General features: G+C 45.2%; 1 protein-coding gene across 1 annotated transcript; it reads right to left on the bottom strand.

The window, feature by feature from the left end:
- Positions 1 to 276: 276 nt before the first annotated feature.
- LOC137355302 (uncharacterized) lies at positions 277 to 9453 on the bottom strand. The gene is made up of 6 exons (XM_068020287.1): positions 9372 to 9453; positions 4566 to 4758; positions 4229 to 4521; positions 3876 to 4176; positions 2638 to 3483; positions 277 to 904 (listed from the first exon to the last, which is right to left on the bottom strand). Exons 1-6 carry the CDS (start codon positions 9451 to 9453, stop codon positions 277 to 279), a joined length of 2343 nt encoding a protein of 780 aa, XP_067876388.1.
- Between the last annotated feature and the right edge of the window lie 8370 nt (positions 9454 to 17823).

Raw genomic sequence — 17823 nt, 5'->3', positions numbered from 1 at the left:
ATAGTGATGATGTTGGTGCTGTTATTGGTGATGGTGATGTTGCTGGTGCTGTTATTGGTGATAGTGATATAGATGGTGCTGTTATTGCTGATAGTGATGATGTTCATATTGATGATGTTATTGGTGGTGGTGATGGTGTTGATGTTGATGGTGCTGTCATTTGTGATGGTGATGATGTTGATGTGATGGTGCAGTTTTTGGTGATAGTGATGATGTTGATGGCGCTGTTATTGGTGATGATGTTGATGGTGCTGTTATTGGTGATGGTGATGATGTTCATATTGATGATGTTATTGGCAATGGTGATGATATTGATGTTGATAGTGCTGTTATTGGTGGTGGTGATGGTGTTGATGTTAATGGTGATGTTTTGGTGTTGTTTATGGTGATGATGTTGATGGGACTGATATTGGTGATGGTGATGATGTTGATGGTGCTGCTATTGGTGATGGTGTTGATGTTGATAGTGCTGTTAAGGTTGACGATGTTGATGGTGCTGTTACTGGTGATGGTTTTGAAGTTGGTGCTGTTATTGGTGATGGTGATGATGAAGTTTATGGTGCTGTTACTGGTGCTCTTGATGTTTATGTTGATGGGACTGTTTTTGGTGATGGTGTTGATGTTGAAGGGACTGTTATCGGTGATGTTGATGATGTTGATGGTGCTGTTATTGGTGATAGTGATGGTGTTGTTGTTGATGGTGCTGTTATTGGTGTTGGTGATGCTGTTGCTGCTGATTGTGCTCTTATTGGTGTTGGTGATGGTGTTGATGTTGATGGTGGTGGTGTAGATGTTGATGGTGCTCTTATTGGTGGTGATGATGTTGATGGTGCTGTTACTGTTGATGGTGATGATGTTGATGGTGCTGTTATTGGTATTGGTGATGGTGTTGATGTTGATGGTGCTGTTATTGGTGATGGTGATTTTTTTTATTCATTCATGGGATCTGGGCGACGCTGGCCAGGCCAGCATTTATTGCCCATCCCTAATTGCCCTTGAGAAGGTGGTGGTGAGCTGCCTTCTTGAACCGCTGCAGTCCATTTGGGGTAGGTACACCCACAGTGCTGTTAGGAAGGGAGTTCCGGGATTTTGACCCAGCGACAGTGAAAGAACGGTGATATAGTTCTAAGTCAGAATGGTGTGTGACTTGGAGGGGAACTTGCAGGTGTAGGTGTTCTCATGTATTTGCTGCCCTTGTCCTTCTAGTTGGTAGAGGTCGCGGGTTTGGAAGGTGCTGTCTCAGGAGCCTTGGTGCATTGCTGCAGTGCATCTTGTAGATGGTACACACTGCTGCCACTGTGCGTCGGTGGTGGAGGGAGTGAATGTTTGTAGATGGGGTGCCAATCAAGCGGCTGCTTTGTCCTGGATGGTGTCGAGCTTCTTGAGTGTTGTTGGAGCTGCACCCATCCAGACAAGTGGAGAGTGTTCCATCACACTCCTGACTTGTGCCTTGTAGATGTTGACAGGCCTTGGGGAGACAGGAGGTGAGTTACTCACTGCAGGATTCCTAGCTTCTGACCTGCTCTTGTAGCCACGGTATTTATATGGCTACTCCAGTTCAGTTTCTGGTCAATGGGAGCCCCTAGGATGTTGATAGTGGGGGATTCAGCGATGGTAATGCCATTGAATGTCAAGGGGAGATGGTTAGATTCTCTCTTGTTGGAGATGGTCATTGCCTGGCACTTGTGTGGCGCGAATGTTACTTGCCACTTATCAGCCCAAGCCTGGATATTGTCCAAGTCTTGCTGCATTTCTACATGGACTGCATCAGTATCTGAGGAGTCACGAATGGTGTTGAACATTGTGCAATCATCAGCGAACATCCCCACTTCTGACCTTATGATTGAAGGAAGGTCATTGATGTAGTAGCTGAAGATGGTTGGGCCTAGGACACTACCCTGAGGAACTCCTGCAGTGATGTCCTGGAGCTCAGATGATTAACCTCCAACAACCACAACCATCTTCCTTTGCGCTAGGTATGACTCCAGCCAGCGAAGGGTTTTCCCCCTGATTCCCATTGACTCCAGTTTTGTTAGGGCTCCTTATAATGCCATACTCGGTCAAATGCTGCCTTGATGTCAAGTGCAGTCACTCTCACCTCACCTCTTGAGTTCAGCTCTTTTTGTTCATGTTTGAACCAAGGCTGTAATGAGGTCAGGAGCTGAGTGGCCCTGGCGGAACCCAAACTGAGCGTCACTGAGCAGGTTTTTATAAGCAAGTGCTGCTTGATGGCACTGTTGATGACACCTTCCATCACTTTACTGATGATAGAGAGTAGGCTGATGGGGCGGTAATTGGCAGGGTTGGATTTGTCCTGCTTTTTGTGTACAGGACATAGTTTGCAATTTTCCACATTGCAGGGTAGATGCCAGTGTTGTAGCTGTACTGGAACAGCTTGGCTAGGGGCATGGTAAGTTCTGGAGCACAGGTCTTCAGTACTATTGCCGGAATATTGTCAGGGCCCATAGCTTTTTCAGTATCCAGTGCCTTCAGTCGTTTCTTGATATCACGTGGAGTGAATCAAATTGGCTGAAGTCTAGCATCTATGATGCCGGGGACTTCAGGAGAAGGCCGAGATGGATCATCAACTCAGCAATTCTGGCTGAAGATTGTTGCAAATGCTATGCCACCGCCTACCCTATGGTTGATGTTGATGGTGCTGTTATTGGTGTTGGTGAAGGTGTTGACGGTGCTGTTATTGGTGATGATGTTGTTGTTAATGGTGCTGTTATTGGTGATGGTGTTGATGGTGCTGTTATTGGTGTTGACGATGGTGTTGATGTTGATGGTGCTGTTATTGGTGATGGTGATGATGTTGATCTTGATCGTGCTGTTATTGGCGATGATGTTGATGTTAAGTTGATGGTGCTGTTATTGGCGATGGTAATGATGTCGATGTTGATGGTGCTCTTATTGGTGATGGTGTTGATGTTGATGTTGATGGTGCTGTTATTGGCGATGGTAATGATGTCGATGTTGATGGTGCTCTTATTGGTGATGATGTTGATGTTGATGTTGATGGTGCTGTTATTGGCGATGGTAATGATGTCGATGTTGATGGTGCTCTTATTGGTGATGATGTTGATGTTGATGTTGATGGTGCTGTTATTGGTGATGATGTTGATGATGATGTTGATGGTGCTGTTATTGGTGATGGTGTTGATGGTGCTGTTATTGGTTTTGGTGATGGTGTTGATGTTGATGGTGCTGTTATTGGTGATGGTGATGATGTTGATGGTTCTGTTTTTGGTGATGGTGTTGATGGTGCTGTTATTGGTTTTGGTGATGGTGTTGATGTTGATGGTGCTGTTATTGGTTTTGGTGATGGTGTTGATGTTGATGGTGCTGTTATTGGTGATGGTGATGATGTTGATGGTTCTGTTTTTGGTGATGGTGTTGATGTTGATGGTGCTGTTATTGGTGATGGTGATGATGTTGATGTTGCTATTATTGGTGATGACGATGATGTTGATGTTGATGGTGCTGTTATTGGTGATGGTGATGATGTTGATGGTGGTGTTATTGGTGATGGTGATGATGTTGATGGTTCTGTTTTTGGTGATGGTGTTGATGTTGATGTTGATGGTGCTGTTATTGGTGATGGTGTTGATGTTGATGGCGCTCTCACTGGTGATGATGTTGATGGTGCTATTATTGGTGGTGATGTTGGTGCTCATAATGGTGTTGGTGATGGTGCTGCTGTTGATGGTGCTTTTATTGGTGATGGTGATGATGTTGATGTTGCTATTATTGGTGATGGTGATGTTGTTGATTTTGCTGTTATTGGTGATGACGATGATGTTGATGTTGATGTTGATGGTGCTGTTATTGGTGATGGTGATGATGTTGATGGTGGTGTTATTGGTGATAGTGACGATGTTGATGGTGCTGTTATTGGTGATGGTGATGCTGTTGATGTTGATGGTGCTGTTACTGGTGATGATGTTGATGGTGGTGTTATTGGTGATGATGTTGATGTTGATTTTGCTATTACTGGTGATTGATATGATGTTGATGGTGCTGTTATTGGTGATGTTGATGTTGATGGTGCTGTTATTGGTGATGGTGATGATGTTGATGCTGCTGTTATTGGTGATGATGATGTTGATGGTGCTGTTTTTGGTGTTGATGTTGATGTTGGTGCTGTTACTGGTGTTGATGTTGATGTTGTTGGTGCTGTTATTGGTGATGGTGGTGTTATTTATGTTGGCGCTGTTATTGGTGATGCTGTTGATGGTGGTGCTGTTATTGGTTTTGGTGATGGTGTTGATATTGATGGTGCTGTTATTGATGATGATGTTGATGGTGCTGTTATTGGCGATGGTGGTGATGTTGATGGTGCTGTTATTGGTGATGGTGTTGATGGTGCTGTTATTGGTGATGGTGATGCTGTTGATGTTGATGGTGCTGTTACTGGTGATGATGTTGATGGTGCTGTTACTGGTGATGATGTTGATGGTGGTGTTATTGGTGATGATGTTGATGGTGCTGTTACTGGTGATGATGTTGATGTTGATTTTGCTGTTATTGGTGATGGATATGATGTTGATATTGATGGTGCTTTTGTTGATGATATTGATGTTGATGTTGCTGTTATTGGTTTTGGTGATGGTGTTGATCTTGGTGCTGTTATTGGTGATGTTGATGATGTTGTTGACGGTACTTTTGTTGTTGATGATATTGATGTTGACGGTGTTGTTATTGGTGAAGATGTTGATGTCGATGCTATTATTGGTGATGGTCGTGATGTTGATGGTGCTGTTATTGGTGATGGTCGTGATGTTCATATTGAGAATGCTGTTATTGGTGCTGGTGATTATGTTGATGTTGATGGGGCTGTTATTGCTGATGGTGTTGACATTTGCATTGCTTGAAGTACTTGAAGGGAAAAAGAATTTGCGGGACTACGAGGATAGGTCATGTGCTGGGACTAGCTGGATTGCTCCTGCAGAGATTTGGCATTGACTCAATGGGCCGAGTTGTCTCTTTCTGTGCTGTAACCATTCTATGATTCCATTCTACTGATATAGAATTGGTGACAGAATTATTCGTGCCCATGATGGCACAGTTCAGGAATAGTACAGTTCAGATTACAGGACAGCATATGTCAATGAAGCAGAGTAGGAAGTAATAATACAGCAAGAAACAGAACAAATGAATAACAAACTGCCCCAGCTGATAAATAAATAGATAACATGCAGCTCATTGAATTCAAAGCTGAGAGGCACTGAGTTCCAGGGTGAGACTGAATCCTCAGATTGTTTCCCTCTCACCCTTTGTTCTCAATCATTCTAGTTACAGATTGGGCACGGCTCAGAGTATTACAGGCTTGAGGAAAGAAAAAGTCAGTCAGTGTTCTTGCTTCGAGTTGCTGTCCAATGGTATCACTGGTGAGACTTAGGGTGAGAACAACACTGGGCCCAGTTTTGAGACAAAGATACTACAATGCCAGAGGATTGGAAGTCTGTGAATGTTATACCATTGTTTAAAAAGGGTGAGAGGGATAGGCCAAATAATTATATGCCAGTCAGTCTCACCTTGGTGGTGGGTAAATTATTAGAATCAATTCTGAGGGACAGGATAAACTGCCACTGAGAAAGGCAGGGATTAATCGGGGATAGTCAGCATGGATTTCTTAAGGGATGGTCATGTCTTACTAACTTGATTTTGAGGAAATAACAAGGAGGATTGATGAGGGTAGTGCAGTGGATGTGGTCTATGTGGATTTTAGTATGACATTTGATAAGGTCCCGCATGGCAGACTGGCCAGTAAAATGAAAATCCATGGGATACAGGGGAAGGTGGCAGGTTGGATCCATAATTGACTTAGTGACTGGAACAAAAGATAGTAGTCGATGGATGTTTTTGTGAATGGAAAGTGGTTTCCAGTGGCGTTCCACAGGGCTCAGTGTTGGGTCCCTTGCTGTTTGTGGTATATATTAATGATTTGGATTTAAATGTGGGAGGCATGATTGGGAAATTTGCTGATGACACAAAAATTGGCCGTGTAGTGAAGAGGTTAGCTGCAGACTCCAGAGTGATATCAATGATTTGGTTGAGTGGGCGGAAAAGTGGCAAATGGAATTCAAACCGGAGAAGTGTGAGGTAGTGTATTTGATGAGGGCAAACAGAACAAGGGAATACACAATAAACGGGAGGATATTGAGAGGGGTAGAAGAAGTGCGAGACCTTGGAGTGGAGGAGAGAACAAAGGGGAAGGTGTTTGATAGGGCAGAGGGGGATTAAATAACAAAGCTGTCCTGGGACAAAGGCAAAGCGTGTGTTAATGCTTGTGGTGAAAGGCAAAGCAATAGTCCAGAGAGATTGTTAATAGTGGAATAATGAACAGCTCTGACTACATGAAATGCAGGTACATGGTTAAAAAATAAAATATTAAAAAAAGGCCACTCATGCTCTGAAGTTATTGAACTCGATGTTCAATCTGCAAGGCTGTAGAGTGACGAATCGAAATATCAGGTGCTGCTCCTCGAGCTTGCTTTGATGTTCACTGGAACACTGGAGCAGGCCAAAGACACAAATGTTGGCATGAGAGCCCCACTGCCCCACTCTCTCCCCATAACCCTGTATCAATTCCAAACTAATCCCACTGTCCCCCTCATTCCCCATAGCCCTGTATCATTCCCAAACTAATCCCTCTACTCCACTCACTCCCCATAGCCCTATATCAATTCCAAACTAATCCCACTGTCCTCCTCATTCCCCATAGTCCTGTATCAATCCCCAAACTAATCCTACAGCCCCACTCTCCCCATAGCCCTGTCAATTCCAAACTAATCCCACTGTCCCCCTCATTCCTCATAGCCCTGAATCATTCCCAAACTATCCCATTACTCCACTCACTCCCCATAGCTCTGTATCAATCACAAACTAATCCCACTGTCCTGCTCTCCCTATAGCCCTGTATCAATCCCAAAGTCATCCCACTGTCCCGTTCTCCCCATAGCCCTGTTTCAATCCCAAACTAATCCCACTGCCCCACTCTCCCCTTGGCCTGTATCAATCCCCAAACAAATCCCACTGCCCCGCTCTCTCCCCAAAGCCATGTATCAATCCCTAACTAATCCCACTGCCCCACTCTCCCCTTGGCCTGTATCAATCCCCAAACAAATCCCACTGCCCCGCTCTCTCCCCAAAGCCATGTATCAATCCCTAACTGATCCCACTGCCCTGCTCTCTCCCCATAGCCCTGTATCAATCCCAAACTAATCCAACTGTCCCGTTCTCTCCCCATAGCCCTGTATCAATCCCAAACTAATCCAACTGTCCCGTTCTCTCCCCATAGCCCTGTATCAATCCCAAAACTAATCCAACTGTCCCGTTCTCTCCCCATAGCCCTGTATCAATCCCAAAACTAATCCAACTGTCCCGTTCTCTCCCCATAGCCCTGTATCAATCCCAAAACTAATCCCACAGCCCCGCTCTCCCCATAGCCCTGTATCAATCCCAAACTAATCCAACTGTCCCGTTCTCTCCCCATAGCCCTGTATCAATCCCAAAACTAATCCAACTGTCCCGTTCTCTCCCCATAGCCCTGTATCAATCCCAAAACTAATCCCACAGCCCCGCTCTCCCCATAGCCCTGTATCAATCCCAAACTAATCCAACTGTCTCGTTCTCTCCCCATAGCCCTGTATCAATCCCAAAACTAATCCAACTGTCCCATTCTCTCCCCATAGCCCTGTATCAATCCCAAAACTAATCCCACAGCCCCGCTCTCCCCATAGCCCTGTATCAATCCCAAACTAATCCAACTGTCCCGTTCTCTCCCCATAGCCCTGTATCAATCCCAAAACTAATCCAACTGTCCCATTCTCTCCCCATAGCCCTGTATCAATCCCAAAACTAATCCCACAGCCCCGCTCTCCCCATAGCCCTGTATCAATCCCAAAACTAATCCCACAGCCCCGCTCTCCCCATAGCCCTGTATCAATCCCAAACTAATCCAACTGTCCCGTTCTCTCCCCATAGCCCTGTATCAATCCCAAAACTAATCCAACTGTCCCATTCTCTCCCCATAGCCCTGTATCAATCCCAAAACTAATCCCACAGCCCCGCTCTCCCCATAGCCCTGTATCAATCCCAAAACTAATCCAACTGTCCCATTCTCTCCCCATAGCCCTGTATCAATCCCAAAACTAATCCCACAGCCCCGCTCTCCCCATAGCCCTGTATCAATCCCAAAACTAATCCCACAGCCCCGCTCTCCCCATAGCCCTGTATCAATCCCAAACTAATCCAACTGTCCCGTTCTCTCCCCATAGCCCTGTATCAATCCCAAAACTAATCCAACTGTCCCATTCTCTCCCCATAGCCCTGTATCAATCCCAAAACTAATCCCACAGCCCCGCTCTCCCCATAGCCCTGTATCAATCCCAAAACTAATCCCACAGCCCCGCTCTCCCCATAGCCCTGTATCAATCCCTAACTAATCCCACTGCCCCACTGTGTCCCCATTGCCCTCTTCCTCTGCTTGAATTATTGTTCACATTTTCACTTAAAAGATGCAATATTCTCTGCCTCAACCACTCCCCATGGGAAAACCTTCCATGCTCCAACAACATTAATGTGAATAAATTTCTTGCAATCACTCTCTTCTCTTTAGAGACAATTTTAAATTGATGGCTTCCAACAGACCAACCAGAGAGTCTATTGACTGAAAAACCTACAACAGTTTAAAAACAGATAGTAACTCTCCTTTATGCCTCCTGCTTCAGTGGATAGAGTCCCAGTATCTTGCGTCTCTCCTCATAAATATAGTTCCTCATCTCTGGCATCATCTTGTTAAATGTACATTGTTCACCCTCTATATCTTTACTGTCCATTCAATATGTTACAGCAATGTAGTTGTTATGTTACTGGATTAGTAATCCAGGGAATGAGTTCAAATCCCACCACAGCATTGTGAGGATTTAAATTCAGTTTTAAAATTCTGGAAATACTAGAAATGGTTGACCGGAAAACTATTGGATTATTATAAAAACCCAACTTTAGGGAAGAAACCCTGCCTTCCTTACCCAGTCTGGCCTATATGTGACTCCAATCCCACGCCAACATGGTCATCTCTTAACTACATTCAGTTGTATGTGGACTGGCCTTGCCTGCGATCCCACCATCCTGAGAATTAATTTTAAAAAGGTAATGGAAACTGTGCCCTGTCAAATGTTTTGCATATTTTCATTGTTAGTTCTTCATACTTGCCGTCTATGCTCTTACTTCTAAAACCGTAAATGCTCTTAGTTTTATCTACCGAACCTTGCACTTTCAAGGAATTCTGTGTTTGAAGAACGTTCAGCCATACCCTGCGCTCTCATTGAGTGCATACTCTCATTCTGTATCTGTTTCTTCCAAACCTCCTTCAGAATTGAGGACAAAACTCGGTGGGGAGAAATTTTCAACTTGTTGCTCAAGTGCAAACCCAGCATACAGACCCATCCCTCTGTTATAGACCCATCCCTCTGTTATAGACCCATCCCTCTGTTACAGACCCATCCCTCTGTTACAGACCCATCCCTCTGTTACAGACCCATCCCAATGTTTACTTCTATTGATTTCAATGACAATAAAAGTGTCAATTTCCAATCTGTGATGCCAGATGAAAATCTACCACAGGGGTCTTTCATCTGTGTCTTTTTAATGATCATCTCCCCTCCTGTAGCACCCAATTCAAAAATAGGACAAATCTATTTCAGCCAATTGCAGTGCAGCCCTGTCTCTTTCATCAATAACCCTAACGTGTATAACAAGCAAATACACGTTTTGACCATCAATTCAAGAAGTTATGTTTTCGATTGATTCTTGAGGTCTAACCATGTGGGGATAGCTAGGGATATTAACTGCTTAAAGAACAAAGCCACGTCAGGAACGTGGCCAAGTGACAACATGGCCTGTCGGAGACAATCATTCATTCATCTCTCTGTAACTGTCTCCACTTGAATGATTTGATTGCCACTTCCGTCAAGTGGAAGCCAGAACAAAGTCTGAGGAGTTATTGATAAGGTTAAGTGAACGAGTTAATGTTATGAAACCTGTGGATTCACATGTCTGGGATTGGAGAAAAGGTATAAAAGAGTGAGTGTTTGGAGAGATGCCTCAGATTGATCAGCCTTGAAAGCCTTCGAGATCAATACTGTAACATGTTTGAATGTTCGAGTGAACTCGCAATGTATTGCTGCAAGTAACTGCTGCTAAATGGATAATTATTATCAATAACAATTAATACTGTTTAATTCCTATGAATATCAATAAATGCTTTGAACCCTATTATTTTGAGGAGTAATTCATAGACTTATAGTTAAGAACAACCATCCTCTAACAGTCTGTTGGGTACGTCAACAACTCTTACATTGTTAAAGGGCCAGGGGCTGGGGGTGCATTGTGGGGGGGGTGGGGGAGCAGCTGGGGTAGAGGCTAGAGGTAGGGGGCGGGGATGTGGGGCTCGATCCCAGTGGGCCGTCATATACCCTTCACAAAAGTTAAGGTTCCATTCTTACCTGGTTTCTCCTTTTTAGAAAGATGTAAATGCAGGCAGTGAGGAGTCCTATCACCAGCAGACCCAGAGGTAAACCCACGCCGAGGCCAATCGCCAAGTTCTGATTTGCAAGGTTCTGAAATAAAAAGACCAACACACTTTACACAACACCAGTGAGCTTCAAAACTCCGATTTTAACTAAACAGGCTCAGCTCGGACACCCTGGGCCCAATTTGAACTCTGTGCAAGTGGACAGATTTTGAACTAGTTAAAATCTCGCCCCGACCACCCGTCCCCCTCGCACTGAATTAGACCCCCGCCCGTTTTAAACTCCACATTTTACAATCCTGATATACACCCTCTAATTTACCCCCACCCCGGACTTGCACTTACTCCCTGTTGTCACCTGGCGGGTTAGGTTAAAATCAGGGCAGGTGGGTTCTCCACCGGCAGCCCTTTAAAAACATCAAATCATTGCCAAAAAAAACGAATCAATGTGGAAGGAAGGTTGCAGAGGGAATAGGGAGAACTTTTTATTCGAAACATTGCCTATTTTATATCAAACAAACAAAGTAAGAACATGAAATCTCGATTGATTTAAAATTTCACTCGGGCGTATTGCTGGGGTCTCTGATGACAAGACTGAGGGAGCAGATCCTGAGCAGCCTGCAGTGAAAGAAGATTGAGCTTCCAAAGATCCCACAACTTTCTGGTGACCATGGAGTCACCACCTGGAGCCTACAGGACTTTGTCTTTCTTCCTGTGGGTCAGGAGCTCTCAGCTCGATGTGCGATTCATCCTCTCTGTATCTAGTGAAGCAACATGAGGGCCTCATCTAGCACTTTGCAAACTTTTTGCTTGTTTTCAGATGTAAAGGCTTCAACAACTCTTGGATACCAATGATCCCCCACCCTCACACTGATCCTTCTACTGTTGACATAGCATCGGCTGTCTTAATTTCTCTGCTCCCCTCAATTGCTCTGACCTACCTCCCTCTGAACTTGCGGCACTCCCTTCTCTCAGGTCCAATCCTGACATTGTGATCAAACCCGCTGACAAGGGTGGTGCTGTTGTTATCTGGTGAACTGACCTCTACCATGCAGAAGCTGTGCACAACTATCTGACACCTGCTTCTATCTCGTCCTAGACCATGGTCCCACCATAGGTCATCAAGCTGTCGTTTCCAAGACTGTCACTGACCTCATCTCCTGAGGAGATCTTCCACCACCCCCACCCGCCCCCAGGACCTCCAACCTCAAGTCACTTAACCCCAGATAGCCTGCTTCTGCCTCTTTCCTAAGATCTAGAAACAGGACTGTCCTGGTCAACCCATTGTTTCAGCCTGTTCGTTCCCACAGAAGTGATTTCCTCCTATCTCATATATCACGCTCACGCATGGAGAAATTATGAGCTTATAAAACAAACCCAAAACGGACACGTTTCCTGAAAAACAATACGGAGTTGAGAGGTCAGGTGACCTTATCCTGTACTGCCAATACACATGGACACTACAAGAACCCTGAGTCAACCTTCGTGTCCGGACCAGCCTTGGAGAAGGCATTACAATGTAAATGGCCCATTCTGTGTTAATGGCTACCTCTCCTCAACAAATTGGATTAACAATGGTAGACATAGTGTCGCCAAATTCAAACTCAAATGAATCAGTACAAAAAAAAACTTCATCTTATCAAGATGGGTGACATCTAGGCCCCATTGTCTCACCATCAGACACCCTTTATGAGGCCAATGGTAAAGAGAAACCAGGGGTCTGATAAGGACCTGATTAAAAATATATGCTGGGTGGACAAAAGCAGAGATTGACAGAGAGAGAGAGAGAGATTCCATCTGCTCCAGCAGAAGAAGGAACTTGCCTAGAATACCATCTTTAAACTATAAGTAGGCAGCGACTGGAAGTGGCTTTGAACTCCAAACCTGAGAAATTGTACCGGGTTTTCAACATTGAATTGTGACTCAGAGACAACAAAATGAAGTCTGCAGCATTGAATTCGCCCTCCTGAAACTTTCCACATTTTGTCTTTGGTTAACCAGGAAAATAGGAAAACAGGCCTGCACCATTTTTAAATCTTCGTCCCGGGGAGGAACACAAGGTTTACAGTGAAAACCATCAGATCTAATTTTTTAAAATTCATTTATGGGATGTGGGCATTGCTGGCTAGGCCAGCATTTATTGCCCATCCCTAATTGCTCTTGAATGGAGGTAAAAGGGCAGGTTTTACACCTCCTGCGATTGCATGAGAAGGTGCCATGGGAAGGGGACGAGGTGTTGGGGGTAATGGAGGTGTGGACCAGGGTTTTGCAGAGGGAATGATCCCTTTGGAATGCTGACAGGGGAGGGGAAGATGTGTTTGGTAGTGGCATCACGCTGGACATGGCCGAAATGGTGGAGGATGATCCTTTGGATGTGGAGGCTGGTGGGGTGGAAAGTGAGGACAAGGGGAACCCTGTCGTGGTTCTGGGAGGGAGGGGAAGGGGTGAGGGTAAAGGTGCGGGAAATGGGCCGGACACAGTCGAGGGCCCTGTCAGTAGGGTGGGGGGGGGGAATCCTCAGTTGAGGAAAAAGGAAGACATATCGGAAGCACTGTTGTGGAACGTTGCATCATCAGAGCAGATGCGTCGGAGACGGAGAAATTGGGAGAATGGAATGGAGTCCTGACAGGAGGCAGAGTGTGAAGAAGTGTATACGAGGTAGCTGTGGGAGTTGGTGGGCTTATAATGAATATTAGTAGACAGCCTATCCCCTTTTTTTCATATTGTGCTTTGGGCCAGGGCTGTTCATTTTTCTGTCAATTGACACCCTCTCTGCACTAACGCTTTGTCTTTCCCCACACTATTAACATACCATTTGCCTTTGCTCCATGACCTTCTGGTCAGTTATTATCTGTGATCCTCTGTCCTATCAACACATTGCCTTTTATTATCTCTTGCCCCATCCCAACTTTATTTGCTTAAAACCTATAACATTTCTAACATTTGTCAATCCTAGCGAAAGGTCACTGACCTGAAACGTGAACTCTGCTTCTCTCTCCACAGATGCTGCCAGACCTGCTGAGTATTTCCAGCATATCTTGTTTTTGTATCCCTTTTCTCCTTCCCTATCTTTTCTGAATACTTTGTCGCTAGCTTGAAGTTGTGCGAGCCTCTCACGATAATGCGTTCCCTACTCAGATGTTCAGCCATGCAGCAGCGCACTGAGCACAGAATGCACGCAGAAATCATTTAAATGAGCAGATAGCAGGAAGTCTACCTGCGGCCTGCCTCGGAAGCATGGGTGCAGATGGATCACTCATTGCCATTTCTGTGCCTATTTTCGGGCCTTAATGAATTATGTGGTGCTATGTTTTGTGACAGTGCATGTGGTGTCTGGGACCCTGTGAACATTAGAAAACTGAATAAATATTGACTCAGCATGTCCAGCTCACCTCATAAACCTGGGAACTCCGTCTCGGGCCAACCCTTTGCACCAACAGCTGAGGAAGCTAGCAGAATGTGAAACGGTTTTGGAGTACACAGGAATATGGACCGTCCTCATAAAGGTCAAAGATCAAGAAAGTTCTCCCTGTATCTTTGCCACAGAGTTAATACCAGGGAGACTCAGTCAATCCCAGCCCATTACATTAACCAACACCTAGATCGATGAGCACTCCTGCCGCCTTACCTCATTTGTTGCCACAGGTGTTTCTTTGGTTGAGGGCTGCAAAGGTAAAGGGACAATGTACAGTTAGACATTTAACAGCAATGCTTTTCTCCATAAGAGAATCACCCTGTTTCACACAAAGAAACTTCCTCCCCTGTACCAAAACACAAATGAGTTGTTTGACACTCTACTGACATTTGGTTTGTCAACTCTGGATGTATTCCCGACTTCCTGCTTTCAGCCTCCCGGCCCGCACATTCCAACTATTATTCACCCAACATGTCCCACCTTTACTCACCAACTGGAAAGCGAACAGTCTCTGTCACCCAATTGGATGGTTTTTAACTGTCAGTCACATGACCTTTAGCCCACTGCCAATATTTTTATAATAAGCGAAAGTTCATGGAAAATGAAAAAACACACAATCTTTTTAATATCTCTATGGTTTTTCTCCCCGGTTGCTCACAACCGAGAGATTAACGTTTAATTCATGGCGACTCTACTCCTGTTTTTTTTGGCTATCAATTAGGATGATTAAATCATCAATCAAAATGACTGAAACCAAAAGTGTCCCCGTTTTATTTATTTATAGATACAGCACTGAAACAGGCCCTTCGGCCCACCGAGTCTGTGCCGACCAACATCCACCCATTTATACTAACCCTACAGTAATCCCATATGCCCTACCACCTACCTACACTAGGGGCAATTTATAATGGCCAATTTACTTATCAACCTGCAAGTCTTTGGCGGTGGGAGGAAACCGGAGCACCCGGCGGAAACCCACGCAGTCACAGGGAGAACTTGCAAACTCCACACAGACAATACCCAGAACTGAACCCGGGTCACTGGAGCTGTGAGGCTGCGGTGTTAACCACTGCGCCACTGTGCTGCCCACACCCACAAGGGGCAACACCATCAATAAGCTCCAATGATAACTCTGAAGGAAAAACTTATTTATATATAGTTTTGTTCTTTGTATCTATGGCGCACTCAGGTCCCTCTGCTGCCCACCGACTGTGATAGCCTTTGGTGTACTGGCAGACACCACATGCTATCTCTCCAGAGCCACTCAGGATATGGACATTGCTGTGGAACGGAGGCATCCTGGAGGCGCTCAGACAAACCTGGAGAGTTGATACTTTACAGGATCATGAACACATTTGGCCCAATATCCCAAAGGTGGAAGGATGGAGGAGGGAGTGGGGACTGGCAACCACCTGGAGCTTGTGAACTTCACATCATTTGGTCAGCCCATTTATATAAGCAGAGTGGTGCAGGCCTGTAGCACCTCTGATACACTGAGGTGGGGCAGGGGTTAGACCCCAAATGTGTCCAGAAGAAGAGGAGACAAGAGGGCACAGAGGTGAAGGTGACACTATGATGGAATGCACTCTATAACTGTCATTGCATCCACATGGACAGGGGAAAGTTAAAGGTCAGATCAAAGGTTAGGTGAGTACCCTTTAAAAATCCATGGGTGAGGTACCGGAAGACTGGAGGATAGCTAATGTTGTGCCTTTATTTAAGAAGGGCAGCAGGGATAAGCCAGGGAACTCCAGGCCTATGAACCATACATCAGTGGTGGGAAAGTTATTGGAAGGGATTCTGAGAGACAGGATTTATATGCATTTGGAAAGACCAAAGTCTGATTAGGGATAGTCAGCATGGCTTTGTGCATGGGAAATCATGTCTCATGAATTTGATTGAGTTTTTCGAGGAGGTGACCAAGAGGATTGACGAGGGCAGGGCGATGGACATTGTCTACATGGACTTTAGCAAGGCCTTTGACAAGGTCCTGCATGGTAGGCTGGTCCAGAAGGTTCAAACACATGGGATCCAGGGTGAGCTAGCCAAGTAGATACAAAATTGGCTTGGTGACAGAAGGCAGAGGGTGGTAGTGGAGGGTTGTGTTACAGATTGGAGTCAGGTGACCAATGGTGTGCCACAGGGATCGATGCTGGGCCCTCTGTTGTTTGTTATATATATTAATGACTTGGACATGAATGTAGGGGGCATGATTAGTAAGTTTGAAGATGACACCAAAATTGGTGGTATAGTGGACAGTGAAGAAGGTTGTCTAAGGTTACAACAGGATTTAGATAAACTGGGAAAGTGGGCAAGGGCTTGGCAAATGGAATTTAACGCAGACAAATGTGAAGTGATGCATTTTGGGAAGTTAAACCAGAGCAGGACATATACAGTGAATGCCAGGGCCCTGGGGAGTGTTCTTGAGCAGAGAGACCTTGCGGTGCAAGTAAATAGTTCCCTGAAAGTGACAATACAGGTAGACAGGGTGGTGAAGAAGGCATATGGCATGCTTGCCTTCATCGGCCGAGGCACTGAGTACAAGAGTTGGGACGTCATTTTACAGTTGTACATAACGTTGGTTAGGCCGCATTTGGAGTACTGTGTGCAGTTCTGGTCGCCGCACGACAGGAAAGATGTGATTAAGCGAGAGAGGGTGCAGAAAAGATTCACAAGGATGTTGCCTGGTTTGGAGGGCTTGCGTTATAAAGAGAGATTGGATAGGATGGGTCTGTTTTCCCTGGAGCGAAGGAGGCTGAGAGGGGACATGATAGAGGTATATAAAATTATGAGAGGCATAGATAGGGTAGATAGCCAGAGTCTGTTTCCCATGGTAGGGGTGACTAAAACTAGAGGGCATAGAGTTAAGGTGAGAGGGAGGAGGTTTAAAGGGGATCAAAGGGGTAACTTTTTCACACAAAGAATAGTGGGTATCTGGAATGAGCTGCCAGAGGAGGTGGTGGAGACAGGAACAGTAGTGACTTTTAAGAGGCATCTGGACAGGTACTTGAATGAGCAAGGCATAGAGGGATATGGAATTAATGCAGGCAGGTGGGATTAGTATAGATAGGCATTATGGTCGGCATGGAAGCGGTGGGCCGAAGGGCCTGTTTCTATGCTGTACAATTCTATGACTCTATGACTCTAAAAATGGTCATTGATGGACTGTTTTAGGTAGGCCCAGGTCTCTGTTATTTACACTTCTTACTGTGAGAGGCAACACACCAGTCAATAGCACCAGTCCCCTCCTTACCTGAACACTTGTCCGACTTGTTCCATTATTAAATTTCAGGAGCTGTATGGGCGGCACAGTGGCGCAGTAGTTAGCACCGCAGCCTCACAGCTCCAGTGACCCGGATTCAATTCCGGGTACTGCCTGTGTGGAGTTTGCAAGTTCTCCCTGTGTCTGCGTGGGTTTTCTCCGGGTGCTCCGGTTTCCTCCCACAAGCCAAAAGACTTGCTGGTTGATAGGTAAATTGGCCATTATAAATTGCCCCTAGTATAGGTAGGTGGTAGGGAAATATAGGGACAGGTGGGGATGTGGTAGGAATATGGGATTAGTGTAGGATTAGTATAAATGGGTGGTTGATGGTCGGCACAAACTCGGTGGGCCGAAGGGCCTGTTTCAGTGCTGTATCTCTAAAGCTAAAACTAAAGCTAAAAAAACACAGGCAGATTCGCTATTGAACAGCAACACAATCACTGCATTACACACAAACAAACACTGGCTCCAGCACAAAATCAGTAAATGTACTCACCTGTGGCAAGAATTAAATTATTTGTCACTTTTTGAAGAATTATACTGTTATGTTAGTTCCATCTCCTGTTAACGACTATCTCAATGTTTGTGGCAGTTTACTTAGACTGTATA

Source organism: Heterodontus francisci, chromosome 42 (genome assembly GCF_036365525.1).
Source record: "Heterodontus francisci isolate sHetFra1 chromosome 42, sHetFra1.hap1, whole genome shotgun sequence".
In the NCBI taxonomy this organism is placed as follows: Eukaryota; Metazoa; Chordata; class Chondrichthyes; order Heterodontiformes; family Heterodontidae; genus Heterodontus; species Heterodontus francisci.
Note: the sequence above shows the minus strand (reverse complement) of the source record. Positions and strands in the feature narration are given on the sequence as shown.